The sequence below is a fragment of the Cervus canadensis genome, chromosome 30 (genome assembly GCF_019320065.1).
Source record: "Cervus canadensis isolate Bull #8, Minnesota chromosome 30, ASM1932006v1, whole genome shotgun sequence".
NCBI classification, from domain to species: Eukaryota; Metazoa; Chordata; class Mammalia; order Artiodactyla; family Cervidae; genus Cervus; species Cervus canadensis.
In genome coordinates, this window is record NC_057415.1 from 12,510,577 (window position 1) to 12,536,121 (window position 25,545).

General features: G+C 36.7%; 1 protein-coding gene across 3 annotated transcripts in view; it reads right to left on the bottom strand.

The window, feature by feature from the left end:
• The window catches only part of AGTPBP1 (ATP/GTP binding carboxypeptidase 1), a 182,236-nt gene that overhangs the window by 146,992 nt on the left and 9,699 nt on the right, over positions 1 to 25,545 (bottom strand). For all 3 annotated transcript variants that reach the window (XM_043453279.1, XM_043453281.1, XM_043453282.1), the window contains one exon: positions 7,672 to 7,736. In XM_043453279.1, coding sequence (XP_043309214.1) covers positions 7,672 to 7,703 — 32 coding nt within the window. In that variant the 5' untranslated portion in view covers positions 7,704 to 7,736. Of the gene's footprint in view, positions 1 to 7,671; positions 7,737 to 25,545 lie in introns of those variants that run through there.

Consider the following 25,545-nt stretch of genomic DNA (forward strand, 5'->3'; position numbering starts at 1 on the left):
CAACCAGCACCTTAAACCTCTCTGATTCTCTTCCCACATTCTTTCTTCCTTATTCTCATTCATTATACATTTGTACCATTTGACAGTACCATTCTAGATATTGTCAACAGTAAACAAAACAAAAATTACTGCCCCTCAGAATGAACGTTCTAATGAGACAAAGTAAATATCTAAATAACTATATAAATAGTATTAAGGTGGTGGGAAGCACTATGGAGAAAAGCAGATTGTGGGGATAAAACGGGCAAGGAGGTAGATGGCTTCAATTTTGGACAGTGTAGTCAGGATAAACCTTGAGAGGGCACCATTTAGGGAAAGGCCTGAAAGGAGTAAGATAATGAACGGTGCAGATACCCACGGGAAGAGCTATCACAATCGTCAAATCACCAAGGCAGGACCAGGCCTACTGTGTTCAACTAAGAACAGCAGCAGACTTAGAGTTGGGCATCAGAATGTTTCAAAAAATCCTCCCAAAGTAATCAATGAAGTATTTTGATTTCATGTATCACTGTTACTCATAGATTAAGACATATATGACACATTTTATCCACTATAGCTATTAATGCTCAAATTGCCCCATCTTTGATCAGTGGGAGACTCTGCATGTGGACTCCCCAGGCCCTCCTGTTATGATCCCAGTCTCTGATAGCTTCCTGGCTTCTGATATGACAAGACTCTTACTGGCCAGCAGTTCTCAGCGTGCGCCACAAAGCTCTGAGTACTTGAGATTCTCAGAAAATCTGCAGGGTCAAAAACTATTTTCATAAAAATACTAAGACACTATTTACCTTTGACATAGTGTTGACATTTGCATTGTTGGTCTGAAGGCAAAGGTAGATAAAGGGTTGGCGCATGATACAATCAAGACAGTGACACCAAATTATAGTCACTGTGTAATCACTAGAAGTCACTGTGTTCTTCACCAATATACATTCACAGTTAAAAACAAAAATCCTAGTTTCACCTATGAGTACACATCTTTTTAACATTCTGTGTGCACTTTAAGACATTTCAGCTACACAGTGAAATATGTTGAGGGAAAACACTTGTGTAATTATTTAAATTGCAAGCTGAACAAGTTACTTTTTTCCACAGAACATCGTTTTTACTTTAAAAAATAACTGACAATGATTATTCGGGCTGGGGTGTTTTGGCATACATTTTCTTGGAAATAAACAAAATGAGTATCATTTCAAGGAAACAGTTGATAAATTTGTTACCAATGATTAAATCTGAACATTCAAGGAAAAAGTAGAATTTTGGAAAACAAAGATCTACTATCATGACCTCGACAGCTTCCCCTATTTAAAAAATTTCATGATAAAATCAATGGTGATATTAATAAATATAATTTTTAGAAACTGTGTAATAAAGTGTGTCAATATTCAGATATCTGCATAATTTATATGCAGAGTACATCATGCAAAACACCAGGCTAGATGAATCGTAAGTTTGAATGACGACTACAGGGAGAAATAGCAACAACCTCAGATATGCAGATGATACCATTCTAATGGAAGAAAGCGAAGAGGAACTGAAGAGTATCCTGATGAGAGTGAAAAAGCTGGCTTGAAACTCAACATTCAAAAAACTAAGATCATGGCATCCAGTTCCATTACTTCATGGCAAACAGAAGGGGAAAAAGTAGAAGTGGCAATGGATTTTATTGGGTTCCAAAATCACTGCAGATGGTGACTGCAGCCATGAAATTAAAAGATGCTTGCTCCATGGAAGGAAAGCTATGACAAAACTAGATAGTGTATTAAATAGCAAAGACATCACTTTGCCAACAAAGGTCCATATAGTCAAAGCTTCTCATGTACTAACGTGAAAGTTGGATCATAAACAAGGCTGTGCACTAAAGAATTGATGCCTTCAAATTATGGTGCTGGAGAAAGCTCTTGAGAGTCCCTTGGACTGCAAGGAGATCAAATCAATTAATCCTAAAAGAAATCAACCCTTAATAGTCACTGGAAAGACTGATGCTGAAGCTGAAGCTCCAACATTTTGGCCACCTGATATGAAGAACCAACTCGCTGGAAAAGACCCTGATGCTAGGAAAGACAAAGCAAAAGGAGAGGAGGGCAGCAGAGGATGCCCACTGGCCACTGACTCAACGTACATGAGTGTGAGCAAACCCCGGAAGACAGTGAAGGACAGGGAAGCCTGGCACGCTGCAGTCCCTGGGGTCACAGTCGGACGTGACTGAGCACAACAACAAATAAAATATGTATACTGATACATATGATACACTGAATTCAGAAGCAGACGAGAGACTCCAGCTGTCTTCTGAGCCGGACATTAAAGAAATGTGCAAAAACTTAATAAAACATTTCACTTTCTGTAGTTAAAGACACCAGGATTCCAAACTGGGGACATGGATTCAATCCCTGGAAGGGAAACTGAGATCCCACATGCTGTGTAGCATGACCAAAAAATTAAAATTGAAAAAATTGAAAAAAAAAGTATTTTAAATGCCACCTTCTAACTATTTTGACAACTTATTCTAGTAAAAAATATTATTACATACAATAATAATAATGTTATAATGTAATGGGTTTATTTTTTAATAAAATAATTTCTCAATTTTAATTTATAATATGGCAGTATTACTATATTACATATAATTATATTGATATATCATAATACAAATGGCAACATCGATATTATGTATACAATATGGTAAATATCAATAGATTAAATAACCTACATCAACAAAAGCTTTTTGGAGTCTCCATTAATTTAAGGACACAAGGGGGTTCTTAGCCAAAGCTTGAGAACTCTTGTTCCAAGCTTTTCTTATACATTTTGTGCTCTGATCTAGAATCAACCCTTTCTCCAAAAAGCCCTGGGTTTTTTTGGTAAGAAATGATATTAAGATACCAGAGTCTGAACACTAGAGAGCAAATACATCTTTAAAAACAATTCTATAACTTAGATGTAAGGGAAATTTGCATTATGGAAAGCAGAATTCTGAAATTTAATAATTAGGGGGGGTTTTGTTTGTTTTCTCCAATAATATTTCTCTTTAAGGTCATCTGTTAGCATTTTTCAGTAGATAATAAAACATCTACTATTAAAAATATCCAAAAATATACGAAATACACTGATCATAACACATCTTCTGTTCCATTCCAAAGTGAGTTTTTTTGGTCAGCAACTCTTAAATTTTTAAATTACACCGCTACCAAAATAAAACAGCTTGCAATTAAGTGATTCTAAGAATCATGCTCTTACAAATTACAGATGCATGCATGAATTTTTTGAAGGAAAGCAAACAAATGGAAATTAAGAACGTAAGCAAGCTGATTCCCCTATTTTTTACTTTTCTCACTGACAGAATAAAAACTGAACAAAATATTCCCAGCCACCTGGAACTCAACTCTAAAAATGTGAGGCTGTTGACACTAATGTTGAGAGAACTGTAGGGTGAACACCAGAGGGCAGTTCTACCTATTGAATGATTTTTTGTTTTGGTTTAATGTTTGTTTGAGGTCTTTGTGACCCCACGGACTGTAGCCCACCAGGCTCTTCTGTCCACAGAATTCCCAGGCAAGAATACTGGATTGAGTTGCCATTTCCTTCTCCGGGGATCTTTGTGACCCAGGGATTGAATCTGTGTCTCCTTCTTGGTAGGCACATTCTTTACCACTGAGTCAATGATTTTTAGACTTTGGCAAATCCAAGCATAAAGGAGAAAAAACAAACAAGAAAGCTATACAGCTATTCAATGAACAATTTGAGCTACACAGCAAAGCAGAAAACTCTTAAATAAAAAGACTCAGATAAGAATTTATCTTCCCTCCCATGCCCTATTTTTATGTGAATCAAAATGAGACCAAAACCAACCTCGGGAGGTTACATTTATAACTGATAACGTTAATTACTTGATAGTTAGAACATTATGGAATTGAAAATATGACTGATGTGGAGTATATCAAATCCAGTTAACTTTCCAATGTATATTTTAAAGATAATATCACAAATATTTGTTTCACTGTAGTGGTCTCCGACTCCTTTTGATTCTTTGAGTTTACATACAGTCTTACAACTATTTTCCTAAAAAAATAAGTTTTTTATATGTTACAAAAATCTCAATGGTATTTACATATTGTCCTGCAACAAATAATTCCCCAAGTAAGTGCTAAAGAAACTATCTTCACATTGCAAATAAATTTTATTACCTTCTCATAATAAAACATAAATTGCATACAGGTAACAAACATGTCTTCATAAATAAGCTATAAACATCTCACAGCAAGAAATTCATTAAAATATACCAAAAGTTTTAAACTTAATCAGTACTCTTAGTAAATAAGATTTAATTTCAAACAATATGGTATTATTTCCAAAACATGCACATTATCTTTCAGAAATGGTTGTTCCTCATTTCTAACTCTTTAATTTATTTTTACTACTTTTGCTTTAATCACATTTTAATGGTTTCTAAATACTGAACACAAAACTTTATTTTTCTTTTTTGTTGAGCACAGGACAATGAAAAATGGAAATTTCACTATCATTCCTTTGTAGAAATAGTTACGTATGTAAGTTTAGAAAACGATATTCTTCTAACTGGAAGAGAACAATAACTATTTCTCTAACTACTTCTTATACAATAATTAAATGCAGTAAGGCACAGGTACTAAGCTAGACATCCTGATCAACAGAACAAAACTGAGTATAACAGATCTACACTTATACAAATAACTGACTTTTGATACAGGTACAAAAGAAACTCAGTGGAGAAAGGATAGTCTTTCTAAAAATGGTGCTGAATAATCAGATATACATACGCCAAAAAAAATGTTCTATCCACACCTCACACCATATAAAAATTAACCCAACTAGGAGCATAGACCTAAATGTAAAATCTAGAACAACAAAAAACTGGAAGAAACATAAGAAAAAATATTGATAATATGGGTTATGCAAATATTTCTTAGATACAACTCTAAAAGCATAATCCATAAAAGAACAAATAAACAAATGAAAATCACCTAAATTTAAAACTTCTCATCTTAGAAGAACTACATAAGAACTACCCTGGTAGTCCAGCAGTTAACAATCCAGCTTGCAATGCAGGAGACTCAGGATTGAACCCTGGGCCAGGAACTAAGAACCCACAGGCCTCGGAGCAACTGAGGCCCACGTTACAACTAGGGAGTTATGTGACACAAGGAAAGATCCTGCGTGATGCAACTAAGATCTGACATAGCCAAGCAAATAAATAAATACTAAAGAGAGAGAGAGAAATTAAGGTATGACAACCCACAGAAAGGGAGAAAATATGATGGAAAAAAAGTGCAACTGAAAGAAAATGCTTGAAATTCAAGTATCTGATAAACGACTTGAATCCATAAAATGAAAAAAAAAAAAAAAAACTAAAATTCAATTATTAAAACACTAAAATTTCAAAAATTGGAAGATTTGGAAAGAGACATCACCAAAAAGATATGCTAAAAGATAATGCACCAAATAACTCATGAATTGATGTTAAACATCATCAGCCATTAGGGAAATGCAAATTAAAATCACAATGAGATATCAATATACCCCTACTAGAATGGCTACAATTTTAAAAGAATGACCGTAAGAATTTAAAAAGAATGACCGTAACAAGTGTTGGTGAGAATACGTAAAACTTTCATACACTGTTGGAGAGACTATAACATGGTATTAATGTCTTTGTAAAACAGATCATTGTTAAGTTTCCTAAAAAGAAACACAGACCTACCATATGCTTCAACCATTTCACTCCTAGGCAGTTAATGAGCATGATAAATATGTTCATTATTTTCATTGAGATAATGATTTAACCATTATACATATGCCAAACTTATCAAACTATGTTTAGCTTGTTATAAGATGATTATATCTCAATAAAGCTGTTTAAAAATTCATAGGTGACCTTAACACATACTGTTGGTGTAGTGGATAAGGCAGGAACTAAACAAGAGTGATTGGAGAGTGTGAAATGAGATGTAGATTGCATTTATAGGCTATTTAAAATGTTTTGGCTTTTGAGGAAATCAGATAAATTGAGTAGTAACAAAATTGTACTGTACTATGCTTGAGCTACCAGGGAAGTCCAGAAACAGAACAGCACAGTCTAAATATGGGAAAGCCCAGATTGGTTTAAATGATAAGGAATGGAGGAATTAAAGATTCAATAGAGAAAAATACTAATGATTAAAAGACCAAAAACAGAGACACATCCTTTGTAGCAGAAAGTAACAGGAGGGTAAGCAAAGGATAGAATCAAATAAAGGGGAGCAAGCAAATTTTGTGCAAGAAATATGAGGACAATAAATTGTATTATCTCTAAGATATCATAAGATTAGGTCAACTGCTGAGAATATATACATATTCATCTGACAATTTCAATGTATACATATACATCTGATCATTCCAAAAATTGAGAAAATGAGCTTTATAGAGAACCAGAGTAGTTAAGATTGCTGGGCTCAGTTCAGGCTGATTATCAATCATCATTTTAGCAGTATCTTCTAAGTTAGTTCATACTCAGTAAAGGTCTATCCAGGAAAAAGACTTTGTCAGTTATGTGTGATGAAAAAATAAAAAGTGAGGTAAAAACATTTCAGAGTATTTGCAAGACTGGAATGATGAACAATGGATCCTACACTGGGTAAGAGAGGGGCTTCCCTGATAGCTCAGCTGGCAAAGAATCCAGCTGCAATGCAGGAGATTCTGGTTCGATTCCTCAGTTGGGAAGATCCCCTGGAGAAGGGAACGGCTACCAACTCGAGTATTCTGGCCTGGAGAATTCCATGGACAATATAGTCCATGGAGTTTCAAAGAACTGGACACAACTAAGCGACTTTCACTTCACAAAAGAGGAAGTGATGATGAGTCAATAGATCACAGCTCGGGATAAGGCAGAACTCTTGTAGTACAGACACTTGAACAAGAAAGCTAGAAAGATAAAACTCTATGGATCTCAAAATTTAACACTTCACTATATACTGGTTAAACCACTATACTGTATTTGTTCAGGTGTTCTCATCAGGTTACAAGCCTCATGTAGAAAAGGAATAGGGCTCATTTTACTTCTTTAGAATGTGCTCAACACTCATTTTCTGCAAAGCACTGCATTAAGTGTTATGTTTCTTTTCTTCTCTCCCAGATCCAGCACTGAGTTAGGTACATCAACGTGTTTAATAGGTACTTCATAGCTGACAAAAAAAATCGAAAGGGGACAAAAAATAAACTAAAAAGAGCATCCATAGAAGCCTTTAATGATAGAAAATATATAATAAATTTTCTATGGAAATTGACGTGCTTTGATCAAGTCTTACGTAAGGAAAAAAATTCAGTAGCCATACAATATACAAAATGTTATGTTCTAGTAAAATCTATTTATATACACTGAAATTTTAATTTCATATGATCACATTTTTATTTTTATTCCCAACCATTAAGAAATGTAAAAAAGACTCAGGCCACACAAAAACAAATGGTAGATCAGATTTGGCCCATGTGTCAAGTTTGCTAACTCCTGCTTTAAATGAAAAGTTAAACAGTAACAAACATTAACAAAATAACATAAGATGCATTTAAACAAATATATTTTAAAGTAAAAAGTTTCATACAATTGCTTCACGTATTATGTCTATAGTTTATACATACTGGTATTTAAAATTACAATACCTTTTCTCTGGTATCACTTTTAACTTGCTCATCTTGAATTACTTCATTTCACCATTGCAGATAATCTAAAAAAAAGAAAAAAAATGATGATATTAAACACACAATTCTGTTTTCTGTATATTAGATGCCATAAAAGTCATACAACTGATAGTTTTTATTATGGGCAACACAAGATAAGACTGGAAACCACAGGACGATGTTTGAGTTTCACGTGCTTCTGGCAGGTCACTTCAAAGTGCAAAGTGTGCCTATTAAACCACTTAAAATCAGTCAGTAAAAGGTCATCAAAAATCCAAGTGCTACAAAAGTGTAAAAACATAATTTATACTATAGAGCCAAGATTTCTTTTGAGACAATTCAAATTATCCTTCCTGTTCTAATACTCCACCTTAAAATATCCAAACCAATCCTATGGTTAGTGTATTGTCCACCATTCACACAGCAAACACTGGTAAATATGTATGATTATTTCTGTATGAAAACATTTTAATTAACAACAAATCATTTAGACAGAGCAAAATCTTCTCAAAAATCTCTCATCTCATTTAATATATTTATGCATATTTTCCTTCAACCAACAGAGGTTTCATCTTTGGAATGTACATATTATATATTTTAAAACCTTACATCTTTTTTAATATAAGGGATCTAAAATACAAGTCGGTTACACAGATGTTCCAAGGCTAGCAAGCCTACGGAGGCTCAAGAAAAACAGCTGCAGAAGCAGTTACCACCCTGGGCTAGGAGGGCAAGAGGGAAAAGAAATTTAAAAGAAAAGAGATTTAAAACCCTAACTCTCTATTCACAATTTTTATAATTTTTCAGGTTTATTTTACAACTATTCCCCCCCAAAAAAAAACCCCGGATATCTTTTAATTTCACTTATCGATGCTTATTACTGAAGCAGAATTTTGTGGCATTTTTAAACAAGAAGTTTAAAAACTACTGCCAATTCAACAAGTTACATCCTTATGCAATGTTTAGTAATGCTATATTTAAAGGAAAACAAACATGCCTCCCAAAAAAGAGACTTCAAATTGTTTAATATAATAGATTTAGAAGATATAGATATTCTGGGTATTGTACTACAGTAACAAAGAACTTCTCCTTTAACTAAATAAACATGACCTTTTTCTTTTTTAAACTCAATTATAATAGAGGAAACATATTTAGGATGATCTACAAAAACTACAAAAAAAAATATTTAGGATTATCTACAAAAATTACAATTAAAAATTGCTGTTTTTAAAGTAGATAAGAAATTTTTAAATGCTAACTACTCCTTCTTTTAACTGACTTTTTTAATGCCCACAAAGTCAAAGTAACTTTTTCTGATTTCCAAATTAATTAAGAATCATTATACATCGAAAGGTGGGGGGATCTTACATGTTTTCAAAAGCACCGTTGCTGCCATAATCAGAATTAAGCTACCTGGTTAAGTGGTATGATTTTCTCTAAAAGTACATTAACAGCAAGCCCATCTCCCAAGGTGAAGAGCCTCGTCTCGCCTGTCTGGGACGCCCGGGGAAAGGGACCAGTGATGCTGACACAGGCGAGCATACTGAAGCAGGACGAGGTTCTCATAGGGTTCCGGACACCAGCCATCACCTCCAGCTCTGCTCAGAGGGCTGCTTGAGAGACAGACGGTAAAGAGGTTGCAGAACCTAAGTCAAACTATATGTCTAAGATTACTGAGAGAACATTCGGTTGCTGGCACTGGATGGGCTCCCCCGAGGACACGGAAGGATGTTGTTTGGGGATTAAACTCTGTTTACCGATCCTTTGAATTCTGATGCTCCCCTGAATATTGAAGCTGCAGAACAAAACATCATCCGTGGGACAAGGAGGTGTTGGGTAATAACGTCGAAGTCTACATGAAGAATTATGACAGATGACAGGAGGAGAAAGCTGCAGGCCCACAGACTGTCTTGTAAGTTTGTCTCCAACTTAAGTCAAAGGGAAACCCTCCTCCCCAGTCCTCAAGCTTCCTCTTTGTCCCTCTGGGTCATCCAAGTCCTGTGACCACGTTAGCCTGAGGAAGAACCTCTTCACAACTGCTCATTGTAGATGGAGCGTTCTACATATATACAGTAAAAAAACAAATAAAAAAAGAAAAAAAAAAAGTGTCTGAAGTTCTAAACAGTTGCCTCCTTAACCTTAACATATTTCCTTTTCTGAAACTGTACTAAATACACTGCTGCTGAGATTCCTGAGAAGTCGTGATGAACTCAGAATTGAGGCTAGAGCTTGCTTCTCACTCTTTTCCCAAACGAAATCAGTTCCCTGTGCAAATGACACTAACGGCATGCTTAGCACAGCTCAGAGATGGCGATAAGAAATCCATTACAAATTGTGGTCGGATGTAAATTCTCAGCCCTTTCCTAGATGTCCTGAAGCTTCCAAGAACGCACAGTCATTCACTGTAAATCTCTACTGAAAAGGGTATTTTACTTAATGTAAGTATATCTGGAACAGATTTGTAGTTTGTACATTTAATGCTTCAATCACTTTTTTTCCTATCCTCAGTTAGTTTGTATTTTCCTTGTATAGGGCCAACAGAAGGATGTTAAGTCAAGCAACTATAGAGAAAAACAAAAAGAAATATGAAAGAAGGGGGAAAAGTGCATTTCACTAAGCAAATATGTCCTTTACAGCTACTTTTTCTTGCTGGATCCTGAGGCCAGAGTGCTTCGGAGAAAAGGAAAAGCCTTCTTTTTGCTGTGAAAGTTTGTTTTCATTACAGTATGGTGTAATAGAAAGAGCAGGAACCTAGAAGCAGAAATGCTGCATCTCACGAAGTCTGTGGCTTTGCCAACCAAGTATGACAAAGCAAGACGCTGAGACCTTATGCAAGAGAGGCTGTAAGTCCAAGATCAAGGTGCCAGCAGTTATGGTGTCTGGTGAGAACTGGTATGCGGTTCATAGACCCCCGTCTTCTCACTGTACTGTGGCATGGGAGAAGGGCCAGAGGAGATCTCTTGGGTGTCTCTTCCTCCATGGGAAGATGCGGGATCCCGTGTTCCCTCTCAGTCTCTCCCAATGGTTACATGACATTTCATGCTAACTCTAGCATAGCATCAAAGCCAGGAATCTGACAGTCATACAATATGTGTTCCTAGTTCTACGTCATTTTATTACATGTGTAATTTATATAAACTACCACATTTTGCTATATTTTTACAATATTAGAAAGCATGGATTTCTGTTACTTGACTAACTTTAAAAAGATAAAGAAAATCACTGTAATCTCAAAATTCATTCATTTAACATTAATGGTTACACAGCTTCAACTGTGTGTGGCCAAAGAAAGTACTTCTAAGGAGATCATTTAATATAGCTGATCATGCCTTCTTCTTATAAATACTTTATTATATGGCCAGAGTTTGTTTTCTGCCTACTCACTGCCACTCTTTCTTAAATTTCCTTTACTAGAATGCCCCAGGGCTCAGCTCTTGGCCTTTTCAACTCCACTCTCTTCGTTGCTGATCTCATCGAGTCTCATGACGACTCAACATCTTCACTTGGCTCTCTAATAATATCACAAACTTAACATATCCAAAACTAACCTCCTGACTTTCCTTTCCCTTCCCAATGTGTTCTAACCTCAGCTTTCCTCAAATGTATTTAAGAGACAATTCCCTCTCTGCAATTGCTCAGTCCAAAACCTTAGTGTCCTTCTTGACTCCGGTTTTATACCCCACATCCAACCCCTCAGGAATTCCTGACAATTCTACTCTCAAAATATATCAGACTCCAATCACGTCTCCACGTCTATCAGTACACCATGGCGGGCCACCGCCCCTATTCAGCCCCCGTTCAGCCTTCTTCTATGTGCGGCACCTACAGTCTATTTTCAACACAACATCCTGACTGAGCCTTTTAAAAGCCTGGAGAAAAGAGGGGGGAAAAATGCAGAAAAATCTTCTCATCACTCTGCTCAAAGTCCAGTGGGTGCTGCCCATTTAAATGACATTAGGGGCCCTAGAGGAAGGCTCCAGCCCTTCTCTCTGTAACTTGCCTACAACTCCTCTTCCTCACGCTGCTCTGGACGCACTGGCGGGGCCTCCATGCTTTCCACCAGCACGCCAGGCTCACTCTCACCTCACTGTCTTTGCCCAAGTGTTTCCTTTGCCTGAAATGTTCTGCCAGATATCCCAATGACTAACCAACTCCCAAACGTCCTTTATCAAGAATCACCTTTTCAAAAAACACAATCACCTTTTCAATAAAGCCTATCCCAACCATCTCTACTTAATGCTGAAAAACACCTGCAGACCCCAGCATACCCATCACCCTTTACCTCAATCTACTTTTCTCTTTTCCCAGAGCACTTACAGCCTTCTATGACAGGATGATTCAAAAGTAACAGGACACTTTGAAAACTGTACTCAATAACTGATTACATATATATGAACAGGTGTCAAAACAAATTCTTAAAGAACAGTTTATTTTCATATACTTACAAATCCCCAACATATGCCCCCATGACATCACATGTATCAATCCTGTAATCTAATTCATCCCAGACCCTCAACAGCTTATCACTACTGGTGATTATGAAAGCAACCAAAATAAGTTCCTTTATTTCCTCAAGGTTTTGAGGAAAAGAGGCAGAAACCCAAGTTTCTTGATATAATCACATAAGTCATGTAGTTTAATACCTAATATCTTGGTGCAACTGTTTTTAATCATTTGTAAACTAGGCAATTTAACTATGTGTACTATTGATATTTATTACTTATTTCTCTCCACTGAACTAAAGTTCCACAGGAGCAGAAATCTTTGTTTTGCTCACTGTCCCCCAGGTACCTCGTACAGTGCCAGCACATTGCAGGTGGTAAATAAATTTCTGAATGAACAAACAAGTGCTTTAAGGACTTGTTTTGAGACGGCTTTACTACACAAATGAGCAAGAAGTCTTCATTTTAAAAAACTCAATAATATGGTGGATATGGTATAATGGCACACAGTATATACACTAATTTCTCTCTAGCATGCCTTCCTGTACTACAGGAATGTGAAAGCTTAAAAAAAAAAAAAAAAAAAAGTGTTTCCACTGCAGTTAGGCTCCAGATGTTTTTATACCTGCCAAACTGAATTTCACTGTTTATGAAATTTGTTAGACTGAAAGTCGCACAAACGCCACCCAATCCCACGGTGAAGGACCAACCTAGACAGGCTTTTTTCTACAGTGGTGTATACGAAGATACCAAAGCCTTGTCCAGGGTTTCTCAAAGTGGGGTCCACAAGTTGTTGCTAGAATTCTTTGAGAGTTCAAAGGGGAACACAAGGGGTTCTTTTTCCTTCTCTTTTACTTTTCTGAGCTGAGCAGTGGCAGCTAGTTAATGATTTTATTACACACCATCTGTGTGTGCTAGTACACAGAAGGACCATGTATATTTGCTTAGAGTTGGCTGTGATAACTGGAGACTGCATGGCACATGGAGAAGATAATGGGCTGATGAGTATCAGCCTCTTCCTCAAATTACCTCCCCTAAACTCCCCTTCTGCACTGCCAACTGCCTTACAGGAGCAAAGGCTCTACAACTGTAATGAAAAACTGGAGGGAAATTTTAATACTAATGAAAAAAATTGTATACCCAGATGCACCCATTCCTAACACCTTGCTATTGGGATGAACATTCCAAACTGTGAACTGAATAAATTATAAGGGACTTACATTGTGAAATGTTTGAACTTTTCGTGACTTTCTCATTTAGTTCTTCAGTATGTCCTTATGCTTTACATATTAACATTTGTAATTTACAAATATGCCTGATAATCCAATGTGGCAATTTTTGAGGCTGAGGTATGAACGGAGGGTCAGTGGACAATTCTGGTAAGATTATCAATGAAGAATTGTATCCTCCAAGTCATTTCACTAAATTAGTGTAATAAGAGACACACACAAAAAACACACCCTTGTATTGAAAATTACTTATCAATAGATTTATACAACAGAATATAGTATTCTATTCTGTGCGTGAAACGTTTCAAGTGCAGTAATGGCTCTAGCAATATTCAAAACATACAGCTGCAAATTATAGTAATTTGACACATTAAAGGTACTAATGGTATCTCCAAACACAATAAAGCTTTGGCTTAAAAAAAGTTACATACAATGAAAAGGCTTAGGTAGCAAGTGATATAGCAGCAGAGTTTCACTGATTAGCAAAAGGAAAGTCACTCCAATTGCTGAGAACCCAGCATCCCCAGAATGTAAAGTTATGCCAAGTGAAATGCTTTATATGAGATGTAGTAAGAGAAAATTTTAAAGTTCTACAGTATAATAACAGTAAGTCAATGTATTGACATGTCATGTGATATTAAAGACCCATGTGATAAACAGAAAACAAGTTTTCCTGTCCAGATTGAATGATGAAATCAAGAAAACATTTTTTTGTGGGACTTCCCTAGTGGTCCAGTGGTTAAAACTGTCTTTCAACACAGGAGACTCAAGTTCAATCCCTGGTCGGGGAATGAAGATCACATATGCCACGGGGCAACTAAGCCTGTGTGCTCTGGAGCCCACCTGCCACAATTAGAGAAAAGCCTGGGAGGCACCACAGACAGCCCAAATGGCACAAAGACCCAACACAGCCAAATTATAAGTAATTTTTTTTTAAATTTTGCCACATAATGCTTCCCAAAGCCAGAGAAGGACAGGGTAGCTGATGTTTTATCTTCCTGTCTAGAAACAAAAGGTCCATCTTGGAAGAACTATGTTAGCATCTGTGCTGAAAATGTTCCAATAGCTGGCTCCATGTGAGGATGAGCTACTCTTACTTAACAACCCCAGCCCCTCCAAAACAACCTGACTTTTTAACACAGTGTTTTCTTCACAGAGAAGACTTAGTAAATCAAAAGCTCTGGGGGATGAATTGAAATCGTCCTCTCAAGACATCCAAGGGCTTGGAGGATGAAGAGTTCTCGAGCGTGTGTCAGAGCTGAGTGGTGAACTGCAGGGGTACGTTCACAAACACGGTAGGCCAGATTCTTCTAAGCACTCAGAGGACGAAGAATGGCTACTGCAACTAGCCAACTTAGCAAACATCTGTTATCATACGAAACAAATCAACTACCACTTTCTGCGAGACCTGGAGAAAGCATTTTGACTTCAAGTAATAAGATCCTTGGGCTTCCCTGGGGGCTCAGTCGGTAAAGAATTCACCTGCAATGCAGGAGACCTGGGTTCGGTCCCTGGGTTGTTAAGATCCCCTGAAGGAGGGCATCACAGCCCACTCCTGTATTCTTGACTGGACAGTCTCCATGGACAGAGGAGCCTGGCAGGCTACAGTCCCCGGGGTCGCACAAGGTCGACACAACTGAGCAACTACGCACACAATTTGAGATTCCTGGGGAAAAAATTCACATAACAAAGGATGTCAAAAGATGCTCTTACTGCTGCTTTGGACTTGAGAGTGAAAAGGGGTATCAACAAGTTTCAAATCTTGCTGACCTAGAGGAATAAAATTAGAAAGTAAAACTGAACAGTATTTTCTCTTTCTTTTCAAATAAACAGTAAGACTAAATGAGAGGCCCTTTCTCTGAATCATCTGTGCATTCTGAGAACTTGACTGAGAAGGAAGAATTCTGTGTGCTGCAGTGTGACTATAAACTCAAGATAAGACTTACCTGCTCTGTCCCTAAAAAGTGCTAAATTTCTATCAAAAAGTAGTGTCCTGCAAATCACAGAAGGGTAATGAACATTTTGCTGCTGGTTTTCAATTTCTTATGTGTATATGGAATTTTCTATTTAACAAGCATCAAGAGCAAGGAGGAAATCATCTCATCTTGGTTGAAAATGAAATGTGAATAGTTACTTCAAGTTCAACAAAAGAAAAACAAGTTTCATATGAAAGAGATAAACCACTATTTTTAGTTTTAAAAACTAGTAACTTTATTGTACAAAACTTTTTCATAAAATATCAAGTAATCAATACACAAATATATATATATATATTTAAAGAAAAAGAAAGATAAATTGAACTTCAAATTTTAAAATTTCTGTGCCTCGAAGGACATTGTCAAGAAAGTGAAAAGATAACAAAGAATGGGAGAAAATATCTGCAAATATATATATATATATTTGTAACTCCTGGACCTATATTTAAACTTCATCATGCCAGTCAGAGCAAAACAAGTTTTTCAAATTTGGATATAAATTGTTAACAGGCTACATTTTTAATATTACTTTGGCTTATGGTTTTCAGTAGCTTTGCTCTTTGCCCTGTCAATTTTCATGTTTTTAATGAATACTAGTTAAAATCAATTTACACTGGTACTGGCAAAAAGACATAGAGACCAATGGAACAAAACTGAAAGTCTAGATATAAGCATATACATCCATGGCCGACTGATTATTGACAAGGGTGCCAAGTCCACTCCATGATGAAAAAAAGAAAAAAAGCACTCTCTTATATTGCTGGGACAAATGGATTTTCACAGGCAAAAGTATGAAGCGGAATTCCTCCTCACACCAGAAACAAAAATGAATCAACATTCATAACAATGAATCAACAACATGAATATAAGCAGCTAAAACTCTTATAAGAAAACATAGGAGTAAATCTGTATGACACAGAATTTGGCAACAGATTCTCAGTTACAGCAACAGAAGCACAAGAAACAAAAGAAAAAGAAAGATAAATTGAACTTCAAATTTTAAAATTTCTGTGCCTCGAAGGACATTGTCAAGAAAGTGGAAAGATAACATAAATAATGGGAGAAAATATCTGCAAATTATATATCTGATAAGGGTTTAATATCCAGAATATATACAGAACACCTACAACTCAACAACCAAAAAAGTCCTCTGAGCGACTGAACTGAACTGAAAGGACCTGAATGAACATTTTCCCAAAGAACATATTTGTTGTTGTTGTTCAGTCACTCAGTCAAGTCCAACTCTTTGCAAACCCCTGGACTGCAGCACACCAGGCCTCCCTGTCCTTCACCATTTCCCAGAATTTACTCAAACTCATGTCCACTGAGTAGGTGATGCCACCCAACCATCTCATCCTCTGTCATCCCCTTCTCCTCCTGCCTTCAATCTTTCCCAGCATCAGGGTCTTTTTCAATAAGTCAGTTCTTTGCATCAGGTGGCCAAAGTATTGGAGTTTCCGCTCCAGCATCAGTCCTTCCAATGAATATTCAGGACTGATTTCCTTTAGGATTAACTAATTTGATTTCCTTGCAGTCCAAGGGCCTCTCAAGAGTCTTCTCCCACACCACAGTTTGAAAGCATCAGTTCTTCGGTGCTCAGCCTTCTTTATGGTCCAACTCTCACATCCACACATGACTACTGGAAAAACTACAGCTTTGACTATATGGACCTTTGTCATTTGTCAGCAAAGTGATGTCTCTGCTTTTTAGGTCTGTCTGAGAAGCAAACCTGTCTGTCTAGGTTTGTCATAGCTTTTCTTATAAGCATCTTTTAACTTCACAGCTGCAGTCACTGTCTGCATTGATTTTGGAGCCCAAGAAAATAAAATCTGTCACTGCTTTTATTTTTTTCCCCGTCTATCTGCCATGAAGTGATAGGACCAGATGCCATGATCTCAGATTTCTGAATGCTGAGTTTTAAGCCAGCTTTTACATTTTCCTCTTTCACCTTCATCAAGAGGCTCTTTAGTTCCTCTTTGCTTTCTGCCATTAGTTATTAGGGAAATGCAAATCAAAATCACCATATTACTTCACACTAGGATGGCTATAATAAAGAAAAAACAGTAAATAAGTATTCTCAAGAATGTGGACAAGTTGAAACCCTCCTAAATCACTCATGGGAATGGAGCAACCACTATGAAAAACACTTTGATAAAATAATAAAAAAAAAAAAAGAAAAACACTTTGGCAGGTCCTCAAAAAGCTAAATATAGAATTATCATATGACCCAGCAATTCTACTCCTAGGTATATACTCACAAGAATTGAAACAGAGAATCAGATAATCACATATCAATGTATATGGCAGCATTGTTCACAACACCCAAAGGTAGAAACCTAAGTGTCTACCAAAAGATAAATGGACAAATAAAACATGATATATACACACAATGGAATGGTATTCAGCCATTAAAAGGCATAAAAAGGTTTAACACATGCTGCAATATGAATGAACCTCAAAAAAACATTATGCTAAGTGAAACAAGTCAGAAACAATATTGCATGCTTCCATTTATATAAAATATCTGTACATGCAAATTCATAGATATATAAAGTAGATTACGTTACCAGGAGCTGGGGGCAAAAGTGAACAGAGAGTTACTGCTTAATAGTTACAGAGTGTCTGTAACAGAGTGATGACAAATTTTGGAAATAGTAGTGACTGTTGTATAATATCATGAAAGTAATTAATGCTACTGAATTTTAAGCTTAAAAATAGTTAAAATGGCAAATTTTATGTTAAACCACAATATTTGACCACATAAAAAGATTTTTTAAATGAGCTTACAATATTTTTTATATTGCCCAAGCCTAGTTTAAAAAAATTAAATCCTATTTCAGCTAAAGCCAGCAATTTAACAGAAATTATTATCTTCACCATATGAGTTTTTAAAAATCACAGGAAGGAAATAGATTAGCTTCAGATTGGTAAGCTAAGCTTAACTACCTGTTTATTTTTCAAGTAAGATTGGTTAAAGTCTTTTTTATTTGCTTTAAATAAGGAAAAATAAAACTCTTATACAAGCCATATACCACAAGCCAGACTTTAGTAATATATTATAGAGTAAAAATGTGTAAATCTCCTAAGCCTACTTTGAATAAAGTAAAAAGAAAAAAACACAGTGGGAAATTTAGAAAAAGAAAAGTCTCTTTTCCTATCTGCATTACTAATTCATGTAAGAGTTTGTATCATTCGAGGGGATGGAGATTTATACAAAAGAATAGACTAGACAGCCAAAATAAACAGATGCATAAAAAAAAATCATTCTCTATCAAAAAAGCATTAACAATCATTCCTGGAGTACTGTATCATAAGGCCTAAAATTTGAAGGGCTGCTCTGACAGCTTCGAGCCTCACAGGGCCCCAAATGCCTAAGGAAAGTTCTCCCAGTCTTGCCATAGCCAATGGGAAAGGCTCCTCACCCAGCTAGGTCCACTATCAGTATAAACCAGCTGCATGCCTCTCAGTCCTCAATCTAAAACTAGTTTCAGTTCCCTGCTAGCCCTCAGAATTATTCAAACAAACTAATCACACCCTCCCCCGGGGGTGGAGAGGGTGGCTCACTCTCCTCCCAAGTGCCATTCCCCCAGGTTGTGAGTACATATGACTACAAACCTGCTGTCCGTCTCCCCCGATCAGGTAGCAGCTGTCTAGCACAGTTTAGGACAGGTGATCCCTCCTTCACCAACGAAGTGAAGGGAGGTGAAGAGGAGATAGTCAGACAATTACTGTATCTAAACTTTCTGTTTACACTAACATCACAGCTATAACCTGAGACCCGAAAATGAGTTCATGGATCTTTCAGGGTATAAAAATTGGGAAAGGCTAGTCCAGTCTCTTGTAGGCAGCACTGGTCCAGGCCAGAATAGGTCCAGTGTGGCTTTAGAGCTGGTTAAGCATTAGAAGACGATTCCTGACTCCCATGGCCTCCTGACCACAACATTTTTCCAGTTTTAAGACAGCAATAAAGATCTAGAGGCAATTGCACAATTAGACCAGAGGCCTCTTACTCAAAAAGACAATACTTCCCTGAGTTTCTCAGTTGTGTGCAGAACTCAGGTTTTGGAGGTTTGCTTCTTGAGTCTCTTTCTTTAAATGTCTAAACAATTCTGGAAAGCACTTAATACCTGTGCCAGTTATTGAGTTATTGCCCCTTCTCTCCAAAATCACCCTTTTTGCCTGTACTGTGAAAACAGATGAATGACTTAAAATACTAATTTCTTTGCCAGCTGGCAAGATATTAAGCTTTGTTAGGAGAGCACTGGAAAGACTGCAGGGGGAAAGGATTCTGTTCCTGGTTCCGGCATGCCCACTTGGCTGCAGTAGGCTTAGCTTCTCCAAGACCCACTCCGACAAGTACGGCTTCTCCAGCACCAGTCTCCTGCAGCAAGTGCGGCTTCTCCAACAGGAGGTTATGCAGTTTTGCAGCAGAGTGCCTCTGACAAGTCATCTCCCCAGGAACAGCTTTCCCTGGCACCCAAGAGGGCACATGCCCAGCAAATCCTTCCAGTGCCACACCTTAGCTACTTGAAGAACGTCTAGACTTCAGTGAGCCCTAGGGTTGGTAACTGCTCTTTGTATCAGCTAGTCCTGTATTGTCTGTTATCTTGACTTCTTACTGGTAAACCCCTCACTGCTCCTATCCCTGTTAAACTCAATACTTCTTTTTTAACTTTTTATTGGAATATAGTTGATTCTCAATGTTGTGTTAGTTTCCGCTGTACAAGAAAGTGAATCAGTTATACATATACCCACTCTTTTTACAGATTCTTTTCCCATATAGGTCATTACAGAGTATCGAGTTCTCTGTGCTACACAGTAGGTCCTTATTAGTTATCCATTTTATATATGTACATACATACTAAGTTGCTTCAGTCATGTTCAACTCTTTGCGACACTAACGGACAATAGCCCACCAGGCTCCTCTGTTCATGGGATGCTCCAGGCAAGAATACTGGAATGGGTTGCCACGTCCTCCTCCAAGGGATCATCTCAACCCACGGATCAAACTCGCATCTCTTGCATCTCCTTTATTGGCAGGTGGGTTCTTTACCACTAGCATCACCTGGGAAGCCCATTTTACATATAATAGTGCATATATGTCCATCTCAATCTCCCAATTGATCCCTCCTCCTCTTTCTCCCCGGGGGAACCATAAGTTTGTCTTCTACATCTGTGACTCTATTTCTGTTTTATAAATAAGTTCACTTGTACCCTTTTTTAGATTCCACATATAAGCAGTATCATGCGATATTTGTCTTTGTCTGATTTACTTAGCATGATAATCTCTGGGCTCATCCGTGTAGCTGCAAGTGGCATTTCATTCTTTGTTACAGCTGAGTAATACTCCATTGTATGTATGTACCACATCTTCTTTATCCAATTCTCTGTTGATGGACATTTACGTTGCTTCCATGTCCTGGCTATTGTAAACAGAGTTGCACAGAATACTGGGATATATATATCATTTCAGAAGATGATTTTCTATGGATAGATGCCCAGGAGCAGATCATATGATAGTTCTATTTTTAGTTTTTTAGTGAACCTCCATACTGTTCTCCGTAGTGGTTGTACCAATGTAGGAAGGTTCCCTTTTCTCCACACCCACTCCAGCATTTATTGTCCACAGACTTTTTGCTGATGGCCATTCTGACTAGTGTGAGGTAATACCTCAATGCAGTTTTGATTTGCAATTCTCTGATAATTAGTGATGTTGAGCATCTTTTCATGTGCTTTTTGGCCATCTGTTATGTCTTCTTCAGAGAAATGTCTACTCAGATCTTCTGCCCACTTTTTGATTTGAGTTGCTTGTCTTTTGGACATAGAGATGCATGAGCTATTTGCATATTTCGGAGATTAATCCCTTGTTAGTCACTTCATTTGCAAATATTTTCTCCCATTCTATGGGTTGTCTTTTCACTTTGTTTATGGTTTCCTTTGCTGTGCAGATGCTCTTATGTTTAATTGGGTCCTGTTTATTTTTGTTTTTATTTTTCATTATTCTAGGAAGGATCACCTCTTCCAAAAGATACAAAATACCTACTATCTGACTGTGATTAGATCAAAAAAGATATTTCTTCAGTGAGTGTTTTGCCTGTTTTCCTCTGTCTTGCCTATGTTTTCCTGTAGGAGTTTTACAATGTCTGGCCTTACATTTAGGTCTTTGATCCGTTTCAAGTTTATTTTTGTGTATGGTGTTAGAGCTGTTCAGTTCTCCCAGCACCACTTCTCAAACTTTTGGCTAAGATCAAGTGGTCTATAATTCTTTACTCTTTCCCTATTGAGTTACTACATGCTTTTTATCTCTTGACTGGACCCAGACTGATACATACCAATAATTTTTTAAGCTGTTTAGTATGCCATGGTAAATAAATCATGTCTGCTTAAGTCATATCAAGTGGATTCCGTTCTCTGCAACTGAGTCTTCACTGTTTTCTCTTTTGATAAAGAATTTTTTGCTAGGGGATAGGGGATCATACAATACTCATGACATCATTATTTTAATTGGGAAGTGATACTAATTATACATAGACAGGGTTAAGAATGGTTACTGAAGATTATATTTCTAAGTCTGCCATTATATACTTCAATTGCAATATTAGAGTACTATCTTTCCTGTAAGGCCTAACTACTATTTAAAAAAACTTAAGTCTACAGTGAGATACCACTTCACACCTACTAGAATCCATCTATGGGATTCTCCAGGCAAGAATACTGGAGTAGGTTGCCATTTCCTTCTCCAGCGAATCTTCCCGACCCAGGGATTGAACCCAGGTCTCCCACATTGCAGGCAGGCGCTTTAACCTCTGAGCCACCAGGGTTATCCTGCTAAGAATGGCTACTGAAGATTATATTTCTAAGTCTCCCTATTATATACTTCAATTGTAATATTAGAGTACTATCTTTCCTGTAAGGCCTAACTACTATTTAAAAAACTTAGTCTACAGTGAGATACCACTTCACACCTAATAGAATGTCAATAATAAAGAACACAGATAATGACAAGTGTTAACAAGGATGTGGAGAAACTAGAACCCTCATACACTGCAGATAAGAATGTAAAATGGTAACAGCTGCTTTGAAAACAATCTAGCAGTTCCTCAAAAAGCTAAACATTAAGTGGCCATAATGACTCACTTATTCCATCTTTTGGTACATACCCAAAAAAATGAAACTACATCCATACAAAAACCTGTACACAAATGTTCATGGCAGCATTATTCATTTAAAAGAAAAAAATGGAAACAACCCAATGCCCATCAACTGATGGATAAATAAAATGTGGTATATCCCCAGAATGTAACATTATTCAGTGACAAAAATAAACAAAGTACTTATATGTGCTACCTGGATGAATCTTGAAAATATTTATGTTTAGTGGAAGAAGCCAGTCAAGAAAGATCACAAAATTATATAATTCAATTTATATGAAATATTTAGGATAGGTAAATCTATAGAGACAGAAAGTAGATTAGTGGTTACCGAGGACTATGAGAAATGGAGAGAGGTGTGTAAGAAATGGCTAAAAGGGTGTGGGAGCTTTTCTGGGGGGGTGATGAAAATGTTCTAAAATTGACAGTGGTAATGGTTGCACAACTCTGTGAATGTTTTAAAATCCACTGAATTGCATACTTTAACTGGTGAAATTGTATGGTAAGTGAGCTATATCTCAAAAAAAACTGTTACATTAATAAAATAACTAAATTAATAATTAATAAAATTTAATAAAAATTCATTTAATAAAAATAATTAATAAAAACTTAATCCTGCAGGTACTTTCATAATTCAACCATTCCTAAATTAGGGTTAGGGACTTACACTCTCTACCTCAGTGCCTGCTTCCCATGATGGAATACAATATCCTTTACACTAAAGCAAAACTATAGACCCATCTGGCTCTAAGAGAGATGTATTCTGAGTATACCCAAAAGAAGTCTGGGGGAGAGGTGGGAAGCTTCACAATGCTGTCACATAAAATTCCACAGTATATACCTCCCTAAATTGGGGAAAGTGTCTGTACAAGTTGACTTTTATTTATTTAAAAGTGGCTTACACTAGAATTAAATGTGGGAATCTGGCCTCAGCAGAAAATCATACAAGAAAGATTAAACTTGCTCAAGATAGCCCACATAGAAAGAAAAGCAAACAAGTTTGCATCTGATAGCTCAGTAAATGCATACAAACGTTTGGATCTTCCGAATTTTTGAGATTTTCCAGATCTTTTGCTATCAGCTAGAACTAGTTCCAGAGCCTAAAGAATCTAAAACCTGAAGCCCTCAGTTCCTACTGGCTTAAGCCTGGAATCAAGCCAAGTCAGCCAACCAAGTGCACATCAGCCAAGTCAATAAGCATGTGCACACACACACCAGAAGTTCACACACGTAAGCTGTCATTTTCATTCCACAAACATGCCACAAAAGAAATTCTAACACACAGCAAAGGTAAAGTTGTACGTTCTAATTATATAAATACCTCAATACACATGGTTTTAAATTTATTTCAAGTCAAACTGCTAGAAAAAGAAAAATGCCAAGAACCATATACTGTTCACACTTCAAAGCCCCATCTAAATCTTTTAAAAACAATCTGAGGAAATATGATCCCTTTGACTTCCCTTGCTTAAACAACTTGGTCCAGTTCCCATTCAACCAGAACAACTTCATTATTTTACTCTCCTGTTTACTAAAGGATCTCCCCACAAGATATCATTAGACAAAAAGTTTCCACTATTTAAAACATTTGAGAAAAAAAAAAAACACTTGAGAAACACTGCTCTAATTAACAATAATAACCTTTGCCCTTAAATACCAGAGAGTTGTTCTTGTTGAAAAGGTTGTGGGCAACAGGAAAAGACTACAGTTAAAGAAGATCTGGGTAGCTGGTTCTACCATGAGGAATGGGAAAACAAGTATGCTGCAAATGCATTATCTTTTTTCAGCACTAATTGTTTCATCATCTGAAAGGAAGAAATCACTTTTCAAGAATATAAGTGAGCTACTGCTGTTCTCCCACACCAGCTATGTCAATGTGATGGAAAACTGCAAATCATAATTATTTAATATCACCAAAAATATGATCATACCCTTATTAAAGGAAAACGAAACTTTAAAGGAAGAAGGTAAATACTATCTGCTGTTTAAAGGAAAGAAGAGTAATATGCCCAGCATTAGGAAGATAGAGATTATTACCATTTAAATTAAGAGAGAAACATATACACTGGACATGGCCCATGTATGTTCAGTTCAGTCACTCAGTCATGTCTTGACTCTCTGCAACCTCAGGGATTACAGCATACCAAGCTTCCTTGTCCATCACCAACTCCCCGAGCTTGCTCAAACTCATGTCCATCTGTGTATGTTAACTCTAAACAACAATATTATGGTATACATTTTCATTTGGTTACCTTAAACATATGACATTTGATGATTAGCTTGTTAATGCTTTAACCTGTGGATAACAGTAAACCTATAAAAAGGTTACACCTTTTACCTTTCTTCATTATGTATCCTCTTTAAAAACACAAGATTTTGGAAGTTTCACACACTACTCCACAAAAGATGCTCTGACATTTATAAAGGTCTAATTTGTTCTGCTATATGATGTTTTAACTATAACACAAATAATAGGGTGTTATTGTTGGAGGAACAGAATCCTACTATACTTCAATTTAGTTAGTTTACTTGATATTTAAAATAACTCTTCCCTCAATACTGATTCCAACTGATTCGTTTTAGACTTAATAAGTGCCAAAATTCCTAAGTCCATATAGGTGATGAATGAAATTAAAATTCTTACCTTGAAACACACATCTTCCTTGCCTCTAACCTATGACTCTAAACCATTAAAATGGTATAAGTGTTGTTTCTTTCTTCCTGTTTGTTTGCTAAAGGAAAGTACCACAGCCCTAAGTCCTCTCCTATCAACACCAAAATAGGAATCAAAACACACAGGACTTGAGGGGCTCAGAAAGCTATAAGGCTTCAGAAACAAATGGTAAAATGACAGAAGTTCCTCCTTATGAATAATTACTTTAAATGTAAATGAATTAAACTCTCTACTCAAAAGGCAGCAATTAGTAAAAATGGGTTCTAAAACCACGACCCAGGAAGTTCCCTGCAGGTCCTGTTGTTAAGACTCTGCACTCCCACTGCAGGCGGCACAGGTACAATCCCTGGCCAGGGAACTAAGATCCCACATGACATGTGGCAC